The sequence below is a fragment of the Zophobas morio genome, unplaced genomic scaffold (assembly GCF_036711695.1).
Source record: "Zophobas morio isolate AGI-343-1 ecotype UQ-CSIRO unplaced genomic scaffold, CSIRO_AGI_Zmor_V1 ptg000743l, whole genome shotgun sequence".
Classification (NCBI taxonomy): domain Eukaryota; kingdom Metazoa; phylum Arthropoda; class Insecta; order Coleoptera; family Tenebrionidae; genus Zophobas; species Zophobas morio.
In genome coordinates this window covers 47535-70127 of record NW_026972846.1, presented here as the reverse complement: position 1 = coordinate 70127, position 22593 = coordinate 47535, and the positions used below count along the sequence as shown (strand labels likewise).

Sequence of the window (22593 nt, the reverse complement as noted above, 5' to 3'; positions counted from 1 at the left end):
ATTTCATATAGTCAGGACGCGGCGCCTTAGTAAATAAGTTTTCTGTCCATTGGGAGTGGGCGTCCAAGCCTAACACGACGTATAGAGTATTATATTACTGCAATCATAATTATTTTTGGAGGAATTATGATATTTTAAACTTTTCAAAACTGATTTGTTAAGGAAGCCCAAAACTTGTTCGTCTTAAATGTAGCCTCTTGTAAATTAAACATCTTTAACCCCCTGACTTTTTTGTTTACTACATTATTAATCTCATTCGTTTTCAAAATGAATCTTTTTTTTGTTTGAAGTCATGACTCGAGATGTTCTTTTAGTAAAATATAAGGTTCTGTAAAGGTTATCAGTAGAGTTCTGCTAGGCATATTAGATCTATTCAGTTTTTAAGGTTGACCATAACGTGTCCTTTTACTTTAAAAATATCATAAACTGGTCAAATGCCAAATAAGAATTTACGAAGAGAAATTTTAGACTAAAAAGGAGCTAACCAAACTTTGGAGGTTGAAAAGAAAAGCAGATCCTTAAGACCATGAAGAAAATTGTTTAATTTCGTGTGTAGAAAGAGAACCGACTAACTTAAATTAAAAGCAAAACAATTTCCAGTACGGCACTAGAAGTAAGTTTCAATAAGAATCAAAAAATTTAGAGTTCAGCGTCGAGGAAACGAGTGGAAAGTGGGAAAGCCCCTAATCAAATTTAAAAACAGCTACCTGGTTTTCAGCTTTTTTTCAAGATCAATTTTAGTATTGAAAAAATTAAATTCTTAATTGCACGGCTGTTAAATAACAATAATTTTAAATGGAAAATTTATTAAATAAAGACAATATTGCTCGCTGAAGATAACATCTTCCCCTCATAGTACTTAACTTAGTAAGTACTTTTCCATTTTGGAAAAGTTAATTTCTATATATACGTAAATTGTCTTTACTGCTTTAACTACATGTATTCCTATAAATAATAGAAAAGCACTAAACTTAAATAGAAAAGTCAAATTATAAAATCTATTAAAAATTGGTCGCTGTACTTTTATGAGTAAAAAAATACTTTTTGTCTCGCTCAAAGACTTTTACCTTTACTAATGTTTCGTTGAAACTATTACTTAAAGGCAAAGCAAAAGAAAACTTTATTTCTATATTATAATAACATTCTTGAATTATTAAGAATTTTTTTGGGACGATATTTTAAGGTAGACTTTTAAATTTAATATATTGCTATTGAGTAGCTTTTTCAACTTAAATCTGCAAATCCTGCTTACACTTACTAAAATCTATTGTTTTGAAATAGCTTTAAAGCATGTTTTTGACGTTCTCTCTCTTTTTATACAAAAAAAACTTTTATTTAATAATTTTAAGTTAAGCAATAACACTTTTTACTAATTAAAAAAACTGTTGTAATTGATAGCGATAAGGATAACAATAATAAACAGAAATTAAAGCTACACTTTTGTTAAAAAGCTTTATAGACATTCTTATAGGAAAACAATAAATCAAGAGTATTCCAATTATAATATGGCAAATACAAAGTTTACAGGGCCAGCTTCATTTTTATATAAAAAAGAGAGTTTAGTTAATCTTTTCGTTTAACAATCTTTCTATCTCAGGTATCATGGAATTAGGCTCTTCGTACGGCCCATAGCGTTTAACAGGAATTCCCTAATGATATAAAGAATGTTAAAAAAAGTAGCAAGCTTCATCCACATCAAAATTTATTATAATAAAGTAATCAAGTTTAGCTTAATAAAAAAATGTTAAAGCTTTCTCTATTAGAAAATTAAAAATTATACGTACGTAATGAAGTTTAGCTTAACCCTTTAAAGGTTACTGGTTACTATTTTTACCACTTGTTGCCTAGGTTCAGTTTGCAAGAGTAGGTCTATGGAAATTGGCCCTAAACGACAGACTCGGTCTCTGACAAACAAATTTGGTAAGTTTAAGTACCATGTTTTAAAGGAGTAGGCAGCAACCAACAAAACATAAAAAATGTTAAATTTAGTTAGCAGTGAACGTAAAACAAATCTATTTTGAGCCCCATAGTTTTGACCGTTAAAAGGTTAATAAGTGAAAACGTGAAAGCTTTCTATAGATCACAACTAAAATTTATACATAAGTATTCTAGTTTGGCTTATTAAAAATATTAATAAAAATATTAAGTGAAAACTTTACAACCTTTCTATCAACAAGAAATTTGGTGAAATTCCATTTGATAGTTTTTGTACTTAAAAACCCAGGAAGAACTTTCTGTAAAATTAAAATTTTACAAAACGAACTACTTATATTATAAACTGTTCAGACATCTTAAATTCTTTAAACAAACCTTACAGTATTTCCACAACGGACACACGTCTTGTCCATTAACATTTATTTTGGCCATCAAAGGAAATGTTACACCTTTATTCTTAACAAACTGAATGATTTCTTCTGGGGAACCCGGTTCCTGTCCAGCAAACTGATTACTAGGAAAAGCTAAAATCTCAAGACCTTCTGGTGCGTACTTTTCATATATGGCTTGGAGCTTGCGATAAATGCAACTTTAAAAAAAAGGTAAAACGACCTGCAAAATAATATATGGTTACTTGGCCGTAATTATTGTTGGTTAATCCACAGTTACTTGCAACGTTGACCAAAATAAGAACTGTTCCTACATAATCCTTTAAATTAACGGATTGCCCTTTAATATCTTGGACAGTAAAATCTATGTAAAAGTATATGAAAAGAGATGAAATTGGTAACTATGAAAGAAGTTAATATTTAAATCAAAGTGATAGATTTAAAAAAAGGAAGAAATTATTAAATAGATAACCATAAACACTTTTAGGTTCAAAGTTCATCTTTATGGCGTAACTTACTTGCCACTTGGAAGAAGTCTGACAGGTTTAAGAAGACCATAGGGGCATTTCAATTAATAATAAAGGCCTTTACTTTTTGGGTTAGAAGCCCTACTAGCCACGAGGGGTGTTGGCAAGCATTTCGATAAACGCAAGCAAAATCTTTTAGAAAATAAAAAAATCTTCAAAAACATTACTTTTTTTGAAAAAATTATTCTATAACATTCATAACCTTTTTCTCCACTGATTTTACATATAAATAAGAATGTAACACACGATTAACGCAAGACATTTGAGCAGAGGAACTCCTAACGTTCTGAATATAAATGAAACGTTTGCTTTATTGAACAGTGCAACCACATGTGAAGTTAAGGAACCGTCTTAATGGTCTTTCTGGGAAGCTAAAAGCGCTAATATAAGATCCTCGGAGCCTCATTTAAGTAATTATAGCCTTTCAACGCGTTAAAGACAAACCAGCACTAAACCGCCTTTATCTGCACATTAGAAAAATCCGAGAAAGCACCTTAACAGTCACTGGAAACAATTTTACGAAGTGTTGGAGGCTGGTAACGACGGGCGCACTTTATTTTAAAAATACTTCTTGCGAGCCAGAAATTGTGGGTATTCACCTCTGCCACCCCCGTGTTAATGATAGCGTAGTCGAAAGCGGTAAAGACGAAGGGACACTCTCAGTTAATTATCTTAATGCTCGGTATTCTCTCCGCCTCCCTTCTTAACTGTTTATTACGCATCCCTTTCAATCTCATTGAAGCTGTCTACCGCAATTAAGATTACATCAAACAAAATGTCGAAGTGGCTATGGCTCATATGTGCTGCCTAGTTAACTCTGTGTAGTCGTGATATTACCAACAAAATCGCTGAGCCCTGAAAGTACCGACTAAGTAACTATTTGTCGGCAGTTGGTAAGATAACTGAAGCAATAATACTAAATTGTTTGGATGGTCGAGAAAATATTACGGAATTTTACTTAGAATAAACAAGGGACAGTTAACGGTCCAACGAATCTTCACTCGACCAGATGACGACCAGCATTTTTAGTTTTAAGAAAAACTACTGGCACTGCCTATCCTTGACATTGAGAAAGCTTTTGACAGAGTGTGGCATGAACTCTCGTTACCCATCTGCACACCCTGGCAATTGTGCATGTCCTTCAAACCTAATCGGCCGGATTCTTTTGCTTGCGGGTGGCCATCGCACTTTCACCTCTTCGCCATCTCGCAGCGGAATTTCTGCAAGGCTTTACTCTATGCGCATCTTAAGAGAGATAGTTCTGCCGATCGCCATTTACGCTGATGATACGATGATTCATTCGTTGACAAAGTCGTCTTCAGCATCTATTATGTTATTTCGACGCACCTGCTAATTCAGTGACAATTGGGCCTCTAACAGGTTATATACGTGAAGTCATCATACCGGGCTTGAGCGTTGTCGTTGTAGCTCAGCGGTTAAGCGCATTGACGAGTATACTCAAGGTAGCGGGTGCGAATCCCACCGTCGCGACTCTCTTTTTCGGTGTTTGAATGTCGCGTATTTAAACTCGCCCTTATATAACCCCCCATTAGTGGAACACAGAACAAAGCGCTTCGTACAAAAATAAAAAGGCTTTGCTCTACGATAAGTAAATACCAAAAGTTTAAAGAAAAAGAAAAGTTAGGCTTTACCCCAATACTTTATCCTCAGAACAGTTTTATATCTTTACAGAAATTCATATATGTATATTTGTTTAGATTAGGTTTAAGATTACCATAATTGTATAAAGTGATTTTTGGTTAAGCCTCTGCCAAAAAGATCAAAAAGATGCTGTCTTCTAAAATTATTAGTTTATAATGTTTACGGTTGATTTCTCTTTATATAATTAATTTGGTATTTATCGTTTTAGATTTAATTTTCTTAGTAGCTAGCGACACCGTTGACCCTTAACGTCATGGAAATTTCGTGGTGTCCTTAGGTCAAATACCTGGGGGATATCATAGTTTCTAAACTGCCATGGCATCCGCCCCTGAATTACGTGGTGGCAAAGCTCCAGACAGTCACCCAGTTTTAGAGCAAAAGTAAATTTTGTGGTGTAAATGATAGTGGTGTGTTATGCGTTTCACTATAGACTGCAGATTGAGCCGCTGATCTTTAAAAGTAATACAGTCGCTCTTTATGAACGGATAACGGAACACGCTGATCGCCTTTTAGCGAAAAAACCGCTCGAGGCGTGGAGCGGCGCACAACATACCCGCCCATATGTCGCACTCTCAACGTGATGGTTGGACGCTAATTTGGGGTTAATAAAAGCCTTCTTGGAGTTTTAATAATGAGAACTGAAGGAGAAAAAGAATTATTAGGTTTAAGAATACAAAGAGCAATATTTTTTTAAGATAATAATTTAATAATTTAATTTTGAAGTTATAGGCGACTAAACCTTTTTGAGGCTCGAAATTATTTAACTCTATCGACTGCCAGGAAACGCCGATTACTCATAACTAATAATTATAAAGCTATGGCTTTAATAGTTGAAAACCAAAAGTACAGCATAATCAAGGCTGCTAATTACTACCCTAAAACTAAAAAGGCTTCTTAAAAATTACAATCACTGTGGAAGCCAAAAATGTCTGTTTAAAATTATGCTGTGTGCTTTAAAGGGTTTATAATTTTTTTGAAGCGCTTCTTTCGCCATTACATTGTTTCAGAATGCTGGCTCCATCTCGACTAGTTTAATTAAGCTTTTGCCTGTGTAGATATGTTAGCAACTGTGAGCTTGCTCTTAATACCTGCTGTACGGTGTGGTTAAAGATACTTACTTGTTAGTACAATGCACTCTGAACACTGTAAAGTAATTCTGCTAACTTTCTTTCTTATGTATTTTACTTATTTTTTTTTATTAGGGTAGTTAGTTACGTTGCAGTTTGTAATGTTTAGTTCGTTACTGTTTTGCTATTAAAATTTTTTAAAATTCTCTAGGCGTCTATTTTTTTACACGCTTTTCTCCTTTTAAATTGGTCGTTGCATAAAAGTTATATAGTTCCTTTATCAAAGATTATTTCGCTTTGTCTAGTATGACTAGCCTTACAGATTTTTTGCAATAATTGTTTCGAAACTTCCATTGCTATGTCTTGTATTACGACTGCTTCTTTCACAAATATTAGAAATAGGTGGCACCTGTGCCAGTCATCCTGTTGAGAGAATTTATGCGCCTCTTATCAAGTACTTAATCTATTTTCCCCCTAGTATTCGGTAACTCATCAGTTGTAGAGGTTGCCCGGTACTTGTTCTTGCTGGCATTTACATGCTGTTGCCATGTGTATCCTAATCTTGTGTAATTTCGACGTATTAATAAATGAATGCACAGTTAAATGTGGCATTTATCATTGTAATAAAACTAAAGTCTTAATGTTTTCTTTATTTAATATGTAAAAATATAAATGTTAATGCTTCGTAAGTCATTGTATTTTTATCTAAAGCCCTACATCTTTGCATGTGTTACATGGCTTATCCAAGTCGACATAATGAAGTCTCTTCATTGTTATGGACTTCTTCCTGCCGTAAAAAAGAACACTAACCATTTAGAAGGCCCCCAAATGTAGGCAGAGGAATAACTCTTTCTTATATAGCGCATTTCTCATGTACCACTGGCTTAAGGTGCTCAAGTTTAACATGTAATTTGTTAGTTTCCCCTGCGTCAGAAGGATCAACAGGTATTCTTTTACTATAATTACTTCTGACAGTTGAATTAGGTAGTTTTTGCTTGGTAATAATAAACCATATTTCAGTTTTTATGTGAGGCTTAATGGCCTTATCTTTAAAACTAATGTTGTATGAACCGAAATTCAGGGAGTAGCCAACCGAAGCTGGACTTGGGGGCAAATGGGGACAAATTCTTCCTGTGATCACGTAAAACCGACTAGATTTATTAAAAAGAGGCCAAACGTAACACAAGAAAAGTTTAATGTACTAGTAACAGAGGTCGATGGCACTGCTTGAGCTTATCACATTGACGAAGACCTACCCTAAATCTCTATTCTAAAGTAAGCGCAAGTTTTTCTTTTATACAGTAGTAAATAACACTCTATGCATAGTGCCCTTATTATAAATTCAGCACCCCTCCAAATAGATACACTAAACATATTAGTTCAACTCTTACCAAGTCTAGAACCGAGAGTGAATAGTAAAATTACCAATCTCGGGTCAAGGACTTTAGCTACAAACAAGGCTAGTGTCATGATATTTTATGGAATCAGTGCTATTTCCATTACTATTCTAAAACCGATACAAACTCTAGCTTTCTTAGGCAACTATTTTTTTAAGTTGATTCACTCTAGCAAACTTAGTTATAAGAATTATTATATAAATTTCCCTTTTTTCTAGCTCTAAATAAACGCCGTAGACAAATACTAGTATACTACAAAGTATGCTTTACCATCTCAAGCCAGTTACTGCAGTATATCTTCGAGTTTTATACCAACAGTAACTTCAATTTAGTTAGCCCGCGCTGACCTAGTTAATCTCTAATCTACACCAGAAAAAGAACATTAACTTGTCTCAGCACAAGCCAACCTTTAAAACAGAGCTTAATCGATGAAAGAGAGTGTTTAAATTTTAATCATTCGGTTGATTTAACTCCTTATAGGTTAGTGGCTACTATGTTTACCACATGTCACCTACGAGTAGATCTAGGGAAACTGACCCTAAATGACAGGCTCGGTCTAAAAACAATTTCTGGAAAGTTTACGTACCATGCTCTAACGAATTAGGCAGCAATCACTTAAGGCGGAATACCTGTGAAATGTTAAGGGCGTATTCTAATAAGGCTGTTGCTCAAAAGCAGTATTACGATCGTGATTTCATGGACAGAAAGCTAACTCTCGCTTTATTGAAATTCTGTATTACATCGAATGATAGAGAAAAGTGGATAACAAGCCCATCTGTCAACTCTACGCTTGGAGGCCGACTAGCTTAGTTGTCAACAATGGAGCTTTAAGGACAGGCAACGCTTACCTCTCCGCAGTTATAGCTCAAAGAAGGATGCCAAAACCCTCAAAAGGATGACTGCAGCATTATATTGCAACCTGCCTCATTATTTCCACAAACCAAAATTGTTCATTTAGATTTGGCGGTGGATGCCCAACACTTGCTGCTTACTTGCTCCCGTAATGTTAGTTAACGCAGCACAAACATTAGATACGGAACCCAAAGAAGAACGCTCGCTCTCGCAGCTTAAGTTGTAAGGCTTAAATAGTACAGGCTGAAATTTCACGCTACTGTATGCTTATAAATAGTTTTAAAGTACACTACTTACAAAAACCATGTAGATTCAAAGAAAAAATTAAACATTTAAAAAAAGTTTTGTTAAAAAGGACGAAAAGTTAAATAAATGTATAACGAAAATCTTATAATAGCACGCCTAGTTCGCAAACCGAAAGGAAGTCAAAGCAAATTAATTTAATAGCACTAATGAACTAAAACTAGCAAGCCAAAAACTAGTTAAAAACGAATTAGTTTATAATTATCATTCAGTAAAGAAGTTTATTCATAAGAGGCTTTAGATAAATACAAGGATAGTTCTAGTCTGTGAATTTCAAGTCATATGCACTCGAATAAAAGTCAAGTGCTCGTCTTATTCAAGCACATGCCGACTACCAAGACTAAATGTACTATTAAAAAGGCGTTGTTCTATTTCACTCAAAATTTTCTTTCGAAGTAAGAATACAGAGTTTACCAGTAATTTTACGATCATGAACTTACGAATACAAAGCTAATCCTCGCATTTTTTCACGAAATTTATTTCATTGTACAGCAGACTCGATCAGAAGACAAGTTCAATAGTCTTAACCACACACTCATAGGTCAACCTGCACGGTTACTGGTAATTCATAGCACAGGCCTCCAAACTGACCTTAAACAGGGAGTTGATAAAAACTTCGTAAAAAAAAGACGCCAAACAAAAAGAGGTGATATATAAAATGTAATATAAGGAGCTAAGAGGGAAACTAATCATATAGTAATATGTAAGTTTGTTATTACCCCAAAGATAACTTAAAGCTAACAGGGACGAAACAAAAAGTAGTCAAACCTTTTAAAAATTGAGTCTTAATAACTTAGACTATATACTACTTTTTATTCTGCACTTATATACTAAGTTAGACTAGCATTATTTAGTAAACTGTCCTTTTCTAACATACATACTTAAGATCAAGGAGCGCAGAGTCTAAGGGTTTAAACTCGTTATTTGTTCAACCTTTACCACTCACAACGTCAAATTTAGTCCATTATACCAATATTATAGAATCCGCGGCTAAGCTCCGAGACATTCGGCTAGTAAAGGTGTTAGTTTATACTCTTTTAGACACAGTCTAGCAGGCCGTCAAAAACATTATATAATTGTTTCGAGCTCCTAACTGAAGAATTGCTCAAATACTACTTTTTGTCCCGTTCGTTAACACAGAGGACGATAATTTATTATCTACGATAGTTTAATACGCACTTACAAAAAAAGAGAGTTATTATTTCTTACCCTTACTTATAGAAATTATATTAAAATAAATAAAATATATAAACTTTTTTGCCAACGCGACCTACTAACATTATATGCTGTTATATAACCGGGTAGGTTCTTTTTGACGTCTTTAACTTTTAAATTATAAATAATTTTCTTTACTATTTTTCCTAATCTTTATTTACACCATTCTTTTTAATTTATAGCTTAGACTTACACAGAAGGATTATTCATTATTTTTTGGGGAAAGAAAGAATAAGAAAAATGAATTAAAATAACCATATACATATAAAGTCGCTTCTTTTTATATATTGTAGAACCTTATTTAAATTAATAATTATTTTTAACAGCACACATCTATTTTTATTAAGGCACTCTTCTCTATTATTTTAGTTACTTACCAGCTTAGATAAATTACTATGAAACACTATATTTAGCTTTTCATATATTACATTTTAAATTAGTATACATGTTAGTATTGTTCATTACACAATTTTGGATAATAACTTTGTTATACACTATCATGCTATATAATGCCTCTGTGTTCTTAAAAATTTTGACTTTTAGTAGGTGATGTGCAACAACATTTAGTTTATAAGATAAATTCTTTTATAATCATCAAGTCAAGCGAAAGCCGTTTTGTTTAAAAGTTAATAATAACTATAAAATTGCTGTTGTGCCTTGAGAATTTGAAATTAGTTTTAAGGGCTTGAGGGCTGCTAAACTCTTCTACGCTTTCCAAATTGGAGCTTTTTGTAGCTCAAGTTTCGACCATTTTTTTTAATTTAAAGTTTTCTTGTTTTTCGAGATTTGTTCCTTTTATTAATATTCATATATTTGAAAAACTAATGGCAATAACTTTTTGTGATTTACTTTAACCTTCTTGTATTTACAAGAAACTAAGTGAATTTTGTTCTTTGCTTCATTAATTGGTGAAAAATATTATGTCTCCATCAAATAAAGGTACTTATTTAGGTTTTTTTTTATTTAATTTTTAGTACAAAATTCTAAGAATTATTTTTTATCACAAAGTTATTGACTCTTCAACATTTGGAAACTTCTCTCAAAATGGCACCGTTGAATTTACTAATTCGGGTTTATTTTATGATTTCATAAACCGGTAACGAACAATTTTTTTAAAAAAATATTTTAGAACTTTCCCTCAGTTTTGAAGAACTTTATACGGTATAAATTTAATTTTTATTTTTAGACTTTTAATTAAATTAAGTTGTTAATAAAATTATAGGCATCGCCTGATAATCAAGAACAAGAAGAAGAGATTGAGAAAAATATTGTTTACTTTTGCAAAATTTTAGTTAATTTAGAATTTTATATAGATTAAGTTTCTTTTTGCAAAATGTATCAAATTTCTTTAAGGCAGGAGCTACCGCTGATAATAAATCTTTAAATTCTTTAATTTCTTCTATACAACAATACTTAAAGTTGGTATCCAGTTTTTATGAAAAAATTAAATTAAAAAAGTAATATTTTTTTATAGTTCCATCTTAAAAAAAGAGATTTCCTTAGTCTGCAACGCCGAATGGAAGTTATGAGGGTTTTTTAATTACTTAAATTAATTCAGAAGTTGACAAATTATAATTTTTTTAAAAATTTTTTTATAGAAAAATTCAATGAATTTAGCTTCACAGGAATTGAAGGAAATTAGCGAATCTTATGAAGTAAGACTCCTTGAAGAGGCAAAGATTTTTTAATTTTAATTCTTTAGTTGTCTCTTTAGTTAACTTTTAATTATTTATCTCCAATTTATATAATCAGAGGCAAACTTACCAAAAAGTTCTTTTTGAAGTTGAAGAAAAAATAGAAAGGTATCAAAAGGTTTGTAAATCTATTCAATTTTAACTAATTTAATTTATATAAATTTAAACAATATTTTATCTAGAGAATTTCATTAATTCTAATTAAAATTCCCTTTTGATTAAATTCTTTACAATAAAATTAAATTCTTCTCCTCTGGCTTTTTTTAAAGTTGGTGAAAGACAAAGAGACGACTTACGAGCTTGAGATTGCCGACATTCAAAAGCATTATGAACAACAAAAGGAACGGCAAATGCAGTACATCACTGAGCGATGTAGAAGCATTCGGAATTCGCTTTCTCGTCTTCTCGTTCAGGTTATTGAATAGTTGAAGTCGACAAAGTAATTTGCATTTCTTGAAATTTTTATGTGCAGCCTGAAGAGCTTCCTTCACTGGTGGCTGGCATTGAAAATTTTTTATTAGAATTCCCTGGATTTGTTGCGCTTCAACAAAAGAACCAGTGGAATAACGTTCTCTTTTTTTTAATAAAATTAATTTCAAATTTATTTTTAAATTTTTTTCACAAAGACGACTAAAATTCTTGATGATGAAAAGTTTATCCTTCAAGCTCAACTTAGAGAGACGACTGCAAAGAACGCAGAGCTCATTCGGCAGTTGGAATCTGTAGAAGAAAAATTTAAGCAGACTGAGAGAAGCATGGGAAAAGCTAAAGTTCTAGTCGAAATGCTTAACCACGAGAGAGACACTACGTGGGTCCCCCTAGAGGCTAAACAAGTGCAACTTGTTAACGAAATTCGCTTGCTTAAGCAGTCGCTCTCTGCTTCAGAAACGTCTTTGGAGCGGGCAAATCAGGAGCAGAAGTCTCTCGAAGAGGAATTGCTAGAAAAAGAGAAAGCGCTGGCTGTCCTTCGAGGCGAGCTGGAGTGTCTCCAGACAACGTTGGCGCGCAGGGAAACGGAGTGGAGAACGGCCACAGAAAAGGTTGAACAGTTGGAAAGACTTACCGGCCAGCAGCAGCAGAAAGTAGCACAGCTTGAAAAAGAGTTGGCTCGAAACGCACATGTTAATAAAAAAATGCGCGAGCAAAAAGCCATGCTTGAGGCTTCCGTTTTAGAGACCAACAGGCGTGCTGAGGAGCTTTATAGGAATCTTGAAGCTGCCCAGGAGACCCTTTCCTCTAAGGAAGGCCAACTGCAAGAAGAAGTTCACTTGCGCCTGCAGTTGCAAAAAATAAAAGGCGAACTAAAAGCCCAACACGAGAGATCTGTGGCTGAGGCCGATAATTTTCGAGCTCTGATAGGGTATTTTGCTCCGCAGATACTTGACAATAGTTGTACGGAATATACCCTGCAACAGGTCCTTCACGTTTCTGTTGACCTAAAAAACAGCCTTAATAAAAAAACGGCTCAACAAAAGTCAGCTATAAAATACCTCAATAATTACGCCTTTGAATTTCTGCATGGCTTGGAAGTCCAGCAAACCTTGCAAAAGACTATTGAGGAAAAAGTACAGAAGATTGCAGGAATAGAAAAGTTGGTCGCAGAGCAGTTTGACAAAATTCTTGAAGAAAGAAAGGGTACAGCCGTAGAATTGGATTTTATTAGAGAGGAAAACAAGAAGCTTATGCAAGTAAATCAACATTTTATTAACTTAACCAAAAAGTTGGAGCACGAGAAAGCAGCCCTCGAAAGCCAAATGATTGCCAATATGACTGATATTACTCGCCAGAACGAAAAGCTGACGACTTTTGCGGTGACCAGTAAGAACACGCGGGATGCAGAAGTTCAGCAGTTGCAGAGTGAACGAGAGTTTTTGGCTAGAGAAGTTCTCTCGTTAAAAAAACAACTTAACGAGGAAAGAGAGAAGAATACCGCCATACAGACAGAAATAGAAGTCGCCAATAGCGCTGTACTCCGCTTAAGCCAACCGTCTAGGACCCCGGCGGTTGGTCCTTGCGACTCTTGCGGCGCATTCACTCGTCAAATAGAAGACTTGAATCACCAAAATTCCGTTCTACGGGTGGACTGTGATGATTTGAAGGCCCGTTACGAGCACGTGATATCCGCCTATGAATGCGTGAAGGATGAAAACGAAACTCTTTACGCAGAGCAAAGGGATCTGCTGGATAAGTACCATCGACTATCTGAAGATTTACGTGAACTTTTGCATTATCACCATAAACAAAGAGAGACCCACAATTTCGCTTTTCAAACTCTTAAAAATAAGTATGAGTCTCTCGATCCGGACGATTACGAGCTTCAAAAAGTCCGAGTACGAGAGCTTACAAGTGAGCTTGATACTGTCTTGCTTTCCAGAAAAGAAGCACTAGACAAATACAACTCCTGCCAGTCTGAGTTGCAAAAGGCCATCCAGCGCATTGACGAATTGCAAGCAGTCATCCGACAGTATCATCAAATTGATTCGCTACTTGACAGCTCGGATCTTAATTCAACTGAAATTTATTTAAACAAGTTGATAGACTTGGACCAGTCCGAGCAACTTTCTCTCTCCCGGGACGATGCTCGCATGTCCGCCGTGACTAATATTATTGAAGAGCTGAAAGACGCTCGTCCTATGAGAGAAGCCGTTGCTCTTCTGTGGACTCTATATAAAAGTAGTGATTCGGTATTACCCGATTCATTAGACTCTACAGCCTTCCCGTATACTCTGATCTTCTCGCAGTATTAACACCTAGTTATATGCTTTACTTTGACTTAGGGAAGGGAAAATAAACAAATCTTCTGTGCTTCAGGAGGCGTCCAACGAGGAAAATGAGCATAAAAAGGAGATGAATCAGCTTCAGGCAACTATTGCTTATATAAAGAATGTCATGCTTGAGGGTGCGTTTATTGTTCCCTCTTTTTTTTACCTAATAGTTTTTGGCTTAGAGCAAGAAGGAGCTAACAAAACTATTGTTGATCTTAAAAGCCATATATTGAAACTTGAAGAAGAAGTTGCCAAAACGCAAGAACTTTTATTGGTTACCATAGTTTTCTTATACAAGGGATGATTATCTCATAAATTATATTAAACTAGGAAAAAATGAAAAGCACTGACGAGTTGACTAAGCAAAACAACTCACAAACAATGCCGAAAGTTGAATATGATAATCTTTTAAGAGATTTGGAACGCTGTAAAAAAGAGTTTTCCAATTTAAAGGAAGAAGAGGCCATATATAAGGAGGAGGCAGCTGAGTGGCATGACGAAAGGAAGCTGCTTCTCCTAAAGTTGGAAGAGTATAGTACAAAGGAAGAAACTTTTAAAGAGGAGATTAAGCGTTTAGTTAATAATAGTAATAAAGGAGAGGAGCTTTTACTTGAAAAATTGCGGACTCAGAAAGATGAGTACGAAAAAATAGTGGAAGGACTCAAAAGAGAAAGCGAAGTTTTAAACGAAGAATATAAAAGACTTAGTACTGAATATGAATTTTTGAAATGCCAATTAATAGAATCCAAAAGGGATACCCTCGAAACCAAGGAGAAACTCGCTCAGATAGAGATGCTAGAGGCCCGTCTGCGGCATGAATTCGAAGAACTGAGGAAAGAAAATTCCGACCTCCACTGGAATAACACTTGTTTAAATGAAAAACTTGCCTCGTTAGAAAGGGATAAAAACCTTTTAGAACAAGATGTTATTGATATTCCTTTATATAAAGAACATTTAGAAAAACAACAAAAACAACTAAATCTGGTGTTAGAAGAAAAAGAGGTATTAAGCAGGGAACTAAATGAACACAAAAAAGAGCTTTCGCGTATTAAAAAAGAAACAGAAGAGATTATTGAACAAATGGAAGTCGCTAATACTCAACAAATAACAACATTTGTACAGAAAACTCAGGAATATATCGCTCTGCTTAGTCGATACGAAGAAAAGGCTAAACGAGACCACGTGAGCATCGCTGCGCTTAAGCACAACCAGGAAGCCCTCTTGGGTGCCCTCGATTACGCCACAAAACAAAAACTCGGTTTTTTGGAAACCACTAAACAGTATTGTTTTTTTTATTATTATATTCTTAACAAAAGATTGTGAAAAATCATGATTATTAATGCTTACTATATTATAGATTTACAAAGGGAAGCAAAATATCTTTTAAAGCAGTGGCACTGGCCGTGGTCTTTGCTGTTAAACTTGAAAAAACTTCTAAAATTCTTCGAGAAAGTTCTGCTAAAACCAAAGAACCTTTATACTATCTTTCTTACGTACATCCCCTCACGGAATCTACAAAACACATTAATTCGTGCCCTTCGCGCGAGACAAATCAACTCAAAAAAATGCTTGAAAAAACTTCTGGTTTTCCAGAAGCTCGACGCCCCGCAAAAGTCTCCAAATTGCGGCAGAAAATTGTAGAACTTATGAAATGAAAACATAAATATGAAGCCTAACATCTTTGTAAGTGAAGGGAGAACAGAAAAAGTTCCAGTGCTAAAAAATCGTTGTAATTTATTACTTTCTGAATTAACAGTAAAGAATACCCAACTTAGAGGGGAAAATAATTAGTTAACCTTTTAATTTGTTATTTAATTGGTTTTTATAGCTGGCAAAGTGTTAAGAATTGAAGACAAAACTTTCTAAGTATAAAATTTATTTAGGACATAATACACGCTTGGTCTACACCTTAGGAATATATTCATTACTTTTTCTAATCAAAATTCGCAGTACTTGGTTTTCTCTTTTCTACCTAGTACACTTTAGAGTACGATTATTACTATGCTATCTGTTTTTGTATACACATGCTTAAGCCATCTTTATCACTGTCCAAAATAAATCGGAGAGTGTTTTGTTAATTAAAAAAAGATAAATATTTATATTTTTTGCAAGTAGAAGAGGCTTTCTTTACGTCATCACAATGATTGCACAAAATTGGATTTATTTTGAATGAACAAATATGGCCTCGTTTTTGTGAAGTAGAATTCCGCTAGCATACACTTTTTCCAAATTACTAAGTACTAATCAAAATTTATTTGACCAAAAAAGTAGCAACTGTTGAAAGCTGTACTAAAGGAATGCAATTTTATTTTATTTAGATTTTGCAGACAAAAGTAATCTGCCTACAACTAAAATACTTAAACGTGGAGGGGAAAACGGGTTGCTTTAGATTTTAATAAAAAAAAGTTTTGTTTAATAAGACATAGGTAGAATAAAATTTGATAAAGATAGGCAATTCTAGACACAATCCGATCCCTAACCTAAACTTCATTCATTAATATTTTAAAAACCTTAGTAAACACTGCGCCTATTTAGAAATAGAAAAAACTATAATCAAAAATTTTACTATTAATGTTTCCCTCTTAGTTTGAAACTAAGAGCTTCGGTGTACTAGCTTAGAACGAGATAAGAAGATAACATATATTATAATAGAATACCAAATTAATTTATTTGAACTCTAGGTAAAATTGAAACTTTATAAAGATTTAAAAAGCTACTGAAGCCTATAAATCTTATAGAAGCAAGCAAAGGAAATAAAAACTTGCTTCATCCTTCACCTCTCATGTAGGCAAGCTGAAACTCGTGGTACCTGGTGACGTTGGAAGTCATTTGTCTACCGCTCTCGACCGCTGTGAAAAAAACAAGACTTTAAACCAATGAAAATTTAAAGCATTTAATTAAAAGGGGGAGGTTAAATCATTGTTTATTGGATATTGAATTAAATCTTTTTTCTGAAATGCATCAAATTTTCATTGGTTTAAAATATTAAAGCCTGTAATATTACCATTTTCTAAAAGACAAACTTTTAAAGGTAGCCTTTGAGGACTTTATCCTGATTTTTTATGTCGTCCTTAAAGAGGCGCTCCATGATATGAAATTTCAATTTCTTCGAGTAGCGCGATCAACGCACGAAGCAACCGCTGACCCTAGTCGTAGTTTCTGCGAATAAACATTAAAGCATCTTTTTTATCGCGTCAGCGCCTTGGCTCAGCACGCAAAACCGCTTCGTACCTCTACGCTGCGTTAAGTGTGGGAAAGAGCAATTAAAACTGAAATCTAAGCCTCGTTATCTCTGCGTAGTGTACTACTGATGTCATACTGTGAACTTTCGAGAATGCAAGGGATAAATCTTTTAGTATAAAAAGCAATCTAACGCCCGTTGAAAACCCCCCCGGTGGCATCGTGGTTGTCTTTCGTGGTCATATTGGGGAAAAACTTAGCGTTAATAATTCTAACAATAGCAGTTACCTGCTGTTCCCCAACAAGTAGTTGGGATACCGATGACGCTAGATTGCTGCACTTAATCCACTCTACGAGCGAGAAGCAACATAATCAGAATTGCTCTTTCCAGACCATTATGTCAGTTGCTACTATTGAAGTAAAATGCCATTGGAGGAGCTGAAAAACAGATGTGAGGTTGACATAGTCCGCCACAAAGGTGTGGATCTCACGTTGTTGAGCATGGCACATGTAAAGCAGACGCCTAACAAGAACTAAGCAACTAGATGTACTGTCTTAGGGAAAGGGCCATTACTATTTTGATGGGGTAAACCCCCCCCCCCCCGCGCCATCCCATAACTTCTTCAAACTCCAAAAGCGTATGTGCCTTGAAATGTCTTAGTTTGTCCGGCAATCCGCAACTATAACAGATTTGATTCCGCTGCTGTACCTTAACTCGCCCGTCATCCTCTGCAAAACATCCTACTGTAAACACGCTGCTTGGAACAGTGTAAATTAAAAATTGTATAAACTGCGGGGGGAAGTCAAGATATCGCAAGCTCCTTCAGATGGGCATTCGTGTCCGCTTAAAGCAGTTTAAGCTGTATATTAGACTCTTATTTATATAGGGCCTGACTGTAGTATGTCAGGTAATAATAATAATAACAAATCTACCCCTGACCACCTCAATGACCCACACACAGAACGAAAACAAACACTAGACGTGATAGATCTAGCCGTATTAGAGGACGTTCATCTGCTAAGCGGTCGAGGCATTAAGTACGCTTTCCTTGATCCGCGTACACCTTCCTACTTAACTTGAGCGAGGTAAGATCGCAGCAAAGACCTAAACAAGATTATTTACAGACTGAGCAAAGTTTCACAGTCAGGATTGGAGCGTCTCCAATCCTTTTTTATAAAATGCGATTAGGGTTATCCTATGATAGATGTTTTAGTAATCCACGCCTTCCTCTCGTATAGTCCAAAGTTAACTTAAGTGAAAAAATCCTTTTTTTTTAAAGGGTTAGCGGATCTCTTTAATCATAGGCAGATCATTTGAGGCTCCATTGCTGGGAATTACTAGGACTGTTTACTAAGTACTTTTTACTAAATGACTAAAAAAAGCGTATAAGGCTAAAATTTGGCTACCTGGATTTAAAGAGACTGCTCAAGATAAATTAGAAGCTCTATGCTTTTGTGAGGCTATATGACGAAAAAAGAGCACCAGCTACTTAAATGTGGCATTAAGCAATTGCTTACTCTTCAGCATGAGACAAATCACTTTCCATCAACGAGAAGACGCAAAGATGGCTAAACATTTTGACTTGCACAATTTATGGAAAGCTGTGCAAGAAGGTAAAAGACAATTTCAACAAAATTTAGTATACCTGAAAGAGTTAAAGCATCAAAATTTTAATTTTATGTATGTATTCGCAAATAATAACTTTAATGTAATTACATGTCAACCTTGACAGAAAGAGCTAGAAAAACCCACCAAGTATATCAGTATCTGATAAATATTTAATTTATTAAAATACAATGCACATATTATAACTCTTAAAAGGCGTCTTTAATGAACTAATTTACAATTGAAAAAGACGGTAACACCACCTTTTGAGCCCGCCCAAAAGTATTTTTTAAGATGGTCAGGCCTCTTCCTTTTTCTTCTAAAAGCCTTTCATTGTGTAAAACACTCAAGGAAGTACTACTTTTACAGTTATTAAGATAATTGTTAACGTTAAGTATGCCATTTACCCTATCCTTACTTTTTCATAAAGATACTATGGTTGTATCTTAACGCTAGACAGTTATTAGCATTCCCCAATGTTTAACAAGTTTTCCAAAAGAAAAATAGGATTAAATACTTCTATATTATTCTTAGATCTAAAACTGATAATTTGATAAAATTTTAGAGCTTGAGGACGGCACCCCTCTATAGATTTTCGGTGTGAAGGCCCGTAGATGTCACTAGGGCGTTATCCAGACGCTACTTTTATAAGTATTTACTATTATAATTTTTTTTTTTAAATTTATTATATTTAGTTATTTTTAAGTGAGCCATGCCTCACGTAACTCAAAACTACGCCTTTTTCATTCTTTAGTTTCGATGGTCAACTATGAAGTTAGAAAGTAGTAATAATATAGCATGTGCGAGACCCACGTGACCGCAACCATACGCGTGCTTTCTTTCTAAGTTTTGTAAAGGAGTTTGCGTGGGTTTTAGTATTATTGTAAGTGTAAGAAAGTTTACGAATAAGAAAGTTGTATTAGTACTGTTAACATGGAGACTGGAAGCTTAACCAAGTATAAATGCTCATTTTTTATTATTTTCCTTTTTTTATAAAATTATACAGATCAAGTGCAGTATGTGAATTTAAGGAGGAAAATTTAGGCCTAGCAGATGCTATGGCAAAAATATTGAAACCTTGCTTAAAGAGAAAAGTCTTTAATATATATTTTTTAAGTATATTTGGAAAATTTAAAACATTTCGATAGTCACCAATTTTGGCGAGATCGAGAGGCACAGAGAGAAAAATTGATAATTCTTTAAAAGAGGAAAATGTCTGTGCCGTTAAAAAAATAAAAAAAGTTATATTTTAATTATTTTATAAGAATATTTTAGATATTATTTTACGATAATAAAATTTGAGGATGATCCTGGTTACGTACTTCCTTCTGTTGTTACAAAAGATTTTGATCGCGGACTGCAGAAAACTGCAACGCAAGGAGGTAGTTGCTGCTTTTTTTTTAAATTGCTTTATTGTTATTCATTAACTTTTATATTATTATAGTATATATAAATATATATTTTTGTATATTTTGTAAATCTTTTTTTAAAAACTTTTAATTTTTTTTATAAAAATAGTTTTAAATTTTTATTTTATTACCAAATTTTACTTAACGTCGTTTTATAAAAAAGACTAAAACAAATCTTTCTCATATTTTTTTTACTCTTTATAGTCAATTTAATTTTTTTATTAGCTCTAATTAGTTACAGGTTAAATATTATAAAAAAATCTTTTTAATTTAAAAAAATTTTAAATTAAATTATTTTCATTGTGCGAGGAATGTATAATAAATCTTTTGTTATAGAACTTTATATAAGAATTTTGTTTAATAAAATAAAGATATTGCCAACTTTACTAAGTGTGGATTTTTTATAAGGATTGAGCAGAAAAAATACTGATATAGTAGATATAACTAATTTTTTTGTCAGCTTTAATATTATAAAAATTAGCCTCACTTTGAATACCCTAATATTTTATATTTTTAATTTATAATCAAAAAATTTCAATTATATCTTTATTAAAAAATGTTTTATAAAGAAAATAACTTTAGTTTTTAATGGTAAGAGAAAAATAAAATTTTTTTATAATTTTAAATATTTTTTAAGATTTGCTTTTCGAATTAATTTTTTAATTATATAGAATTTTAATTTTTTTAAGAGATAATTGAATTTTTTTAAAAGTGATGGCAAATAAATTTAAAATTTAATTTAGTTGAAAGTGCTATCAATAGTTTAAATTTTATTAAAATTTAAGTTTTTCTACGTTTTATATATAATAATTTTATCACATCTTCAAGGAGCAATTCTTAATATTTTTATACTTTTTAATTTTCTGTACTTTATCACTTTTTTTATAGTAATTGCTTTGTTTAACGCTGTAAGAACACAACAAAAAAGTTTGCAAGTTGCTCTTTCAAAAGCTTCGGGCTTTGAAGAAAAAAAAGGTTTCTAATATAAATTTATAATAAATTTTATAATATGAATTTTAATTTTTAATTTTTAGCTTCTATTATTTAATAAACCGTGTGAATTTACTATACACAATATTTTTTGAACCGGTTTTTATATATTCTTTTAGGTGTGAAACTTATATCGATTTTCATATACATCTATTATTTATTGTGGAATTTATTTGTTAAACAAAATTTTTATTTGATATTGTTATAAACCAAATATTAGAAAATATACATAATTTTTATAGAATTTCTTATTTTTATATGTCGTGGTGAAGTTTATATTGATTTACATATAACCCCTTATTTACAGAATTAATTTGTTATACTAAATTTATATAATTGTTTTTGTATAACTTATATAAATTTATAAATTTTTATATTCTCTTATTACAAAATTTATAAGCCTTTATAATTCAGTTAACATAAATAATTTTATTTTAATGAAATAATTTCTTTTTCGTGTTGAATAATGTTTTTTTTAATTATTATATGCAATTTATTACAAAAAAACTATAAATTTCTAAGTTTGGCCTCAATTATTTAATTTTTGTATATAACTTATATTTCTATTAATTTATAATTTATTAAAGGAAAATATTTTGATTTTTTCAAAAGTAAACAATTTTTTTGAACATTAATTATTTAGAAAGATTATTTACTTTTGAAAGTGGGAAATTTATTATTTTTTTTGGAAAAGAATTCGAATTTTTATATAATTTTTTTATTTTGCAAATAAATGTAACTTTTGAACTTGTATATATTATAAAAAGTTTCATTAGATGGTACTTAAAAGTAATGATCCTTACGTAAATTTGGTTTAAATTTTTTTTACTGGAAATATTTTGAGTAAAGATTTAATTTTATTATCTATATAAATTTTATATTATAAATTAAATGTAAGAATTTTAAATTTCTAATATCAAAGTAAATTTTTTAACGATTATTTTTTGTGTATTCAAACAAATCTAGCGAAAATTAATATTTGGAACTTTAAATTTTTGAAGATTTAATTTTTAACTATTTTTTTAATGGATTTTAAGGATTAAAATAAAGTAAAACTTTCATATAAATATTTTTAACCGCAATTAATTATTATTAGCTAAAAGGTTACTTTATTATATAATTATTTAATTTAATAAAAAAAATTTTTTGTGCATTTTATTTTTTAGTTAATCTTATTAATTTTTATATATTTATTAATTAATAATAATGAATTACGAAGTAACCAAGAAAATAATGGACAAGAATCAATTTTTAAAAAGTTTGAAAACCTTTAGACTAGCCAAAGTAAATTTTATATATATTTTAGCCTTTTAAGTTTTTTTTAATATAATTTTTAATTTTTAATTTTTTTAGTTCATTATAAAATAAATTTAAATAAGATTTTTTTTTTCCAAAATAATTATTATACTCTGCCGATGTTTTGCTACAACTTTTCAAGTAATTTTAATCTCTTTCCAAGTAGTGCATTTAATTATACTTGACCAAGTATCTTCTAAATTTTGTTAGTAATTTGCGAAGATTTTTATAAATAATAAATAATTTAGTTTTTTTTTTTTAATTTTTTTTTAGTTAAATTAAAAAAAAATTTAAATTTAAATTTGC

At 32.2% G+C, this 22593-nt stretch overlaps 3 protein-coding genes across 3 annotated transcripts in view; 2 read left to right on the top strand and 1 right to left on the bottom strand.

Annotated features, from left to right (window-relative positions):
• Window positions 1–1542: 1542 nt before the first annotated feature.
• Window positions 1543–2854, bottom strand: LOC135121855 (uncharacterized). Its single transcript, XM_064046136.1, has 5 exons — window positions 2797–2854; window positions 2570–2688; window positions 2311–2508; window positions 2163–2234; window positions 1543–1649 (listed from the first exon to the last, which is right to left on the bottom strand). Exons 1-5 carry the CDS (start codon window positions 2822–2824, stop codon window positions 1560–1562), a joined length of 507 nt encoding a protein of 168 aa, XP_063902206.1. The 5' UTR covers window positions 2825–2854; the 3' UTR covers window positions 1543–1559.
• Window positions 2855–11336: 8482 nt separating this feature from the next.
• Window positions 11337–15534, top strand: LOC135121854 (centromere protein F-like). Its single transcript, XM_064046135.1, has 7 exons — window positions 11337–11454; window positions 11514–11609; window positions 11668–13760; window positions 13819–13940; window positions 13989–14080; window positions 14137–15086; window positions 15164–15534. The coding sequence occupies exons 1-7, from the start codon at window positions 11392–11394 to the stop codon at window positions 15459–15461; spliced, it is 3714 nt and encodes a 1237-aa protein (XP_063902205.1). The 5' UTR covers window positions 11337–11391; the 3' UTR covers window positions 15462–15534.
• A 3955-nt stretch (window positions 15535–19489) lies between these two features.
• LOC135121853 (RRP15-like protein) overlaps window positions 19490–22593 on the top strand; it is a 4507-nt gene continuing 1403 nt past the window's right edge. Inside the window, exons 1-6 of the mRNA XM_064046134.1 lie at window positions 19490–19548; window positions 19599–19686; window positions 19741–19833; window positions 19896–19974; window positions 20890–20976; window positions 22211–22275. Coding sequence (XP_063902204.1) covers window positions 19526–19548; window positions 19599–19686; window positions 19741–19833; window positions 19896–19974; window positions 20890–20976; window positions 22211–22275 — 435 coding nt within the window. The 5' untranslated portion in view covers window positions 19490–19525. The remainder of the gene's footprint in view (window positions 19549–19598; window positions 19687–19740; window positions 19834–19895; window positions 19975–20889; window positions 20977–22210; window positions 22276–22593) is intronic.

Bases quoted from the DNA above. Each gene is read 5' to 3' on its own strand.
- LOC135121855 (XM_064046136.1), bottom strand. From the start codon at position 2,824: ATGAACTTTGAACCTAAAAGTGTTTATG. The intron at 2,689-2,796 runs GTTATCTATTTA...ACTTTTACATAG, and splicing joins TGAACCTAAAAGTGTTTATG to ATTTTACTGTCCAAGATATT. The intron at 2,509-2,569 runs GTAACCATATAT...ATTTATCGCAAG, and splicing joins CCAACAATAATTACGGCCAA to CTCCAAGCCATATATGAAAA.
- LOC135121854 (XM_064046135.1), top strand. From the start codon at position 11,392: ATGCAGTACATCACTGAGCGATGTAGAAGCATTCGGAATTCGCTTTCT. The intron at 11,610-11,667 runs GTTCTCTTTTTT...TTTTTCACAAAG, and splicing joins AAAAGAACCAGTGGAATAAC to ACGACTAAAATTCTTGATGA. The intron at 13,761-13,818 runs GTATACTCTGAT...ACTTTGACTTAG, and splicing joins TTAGACTCTACAGCCTTCCC to GGAAGGGAAAATAAACAAAT.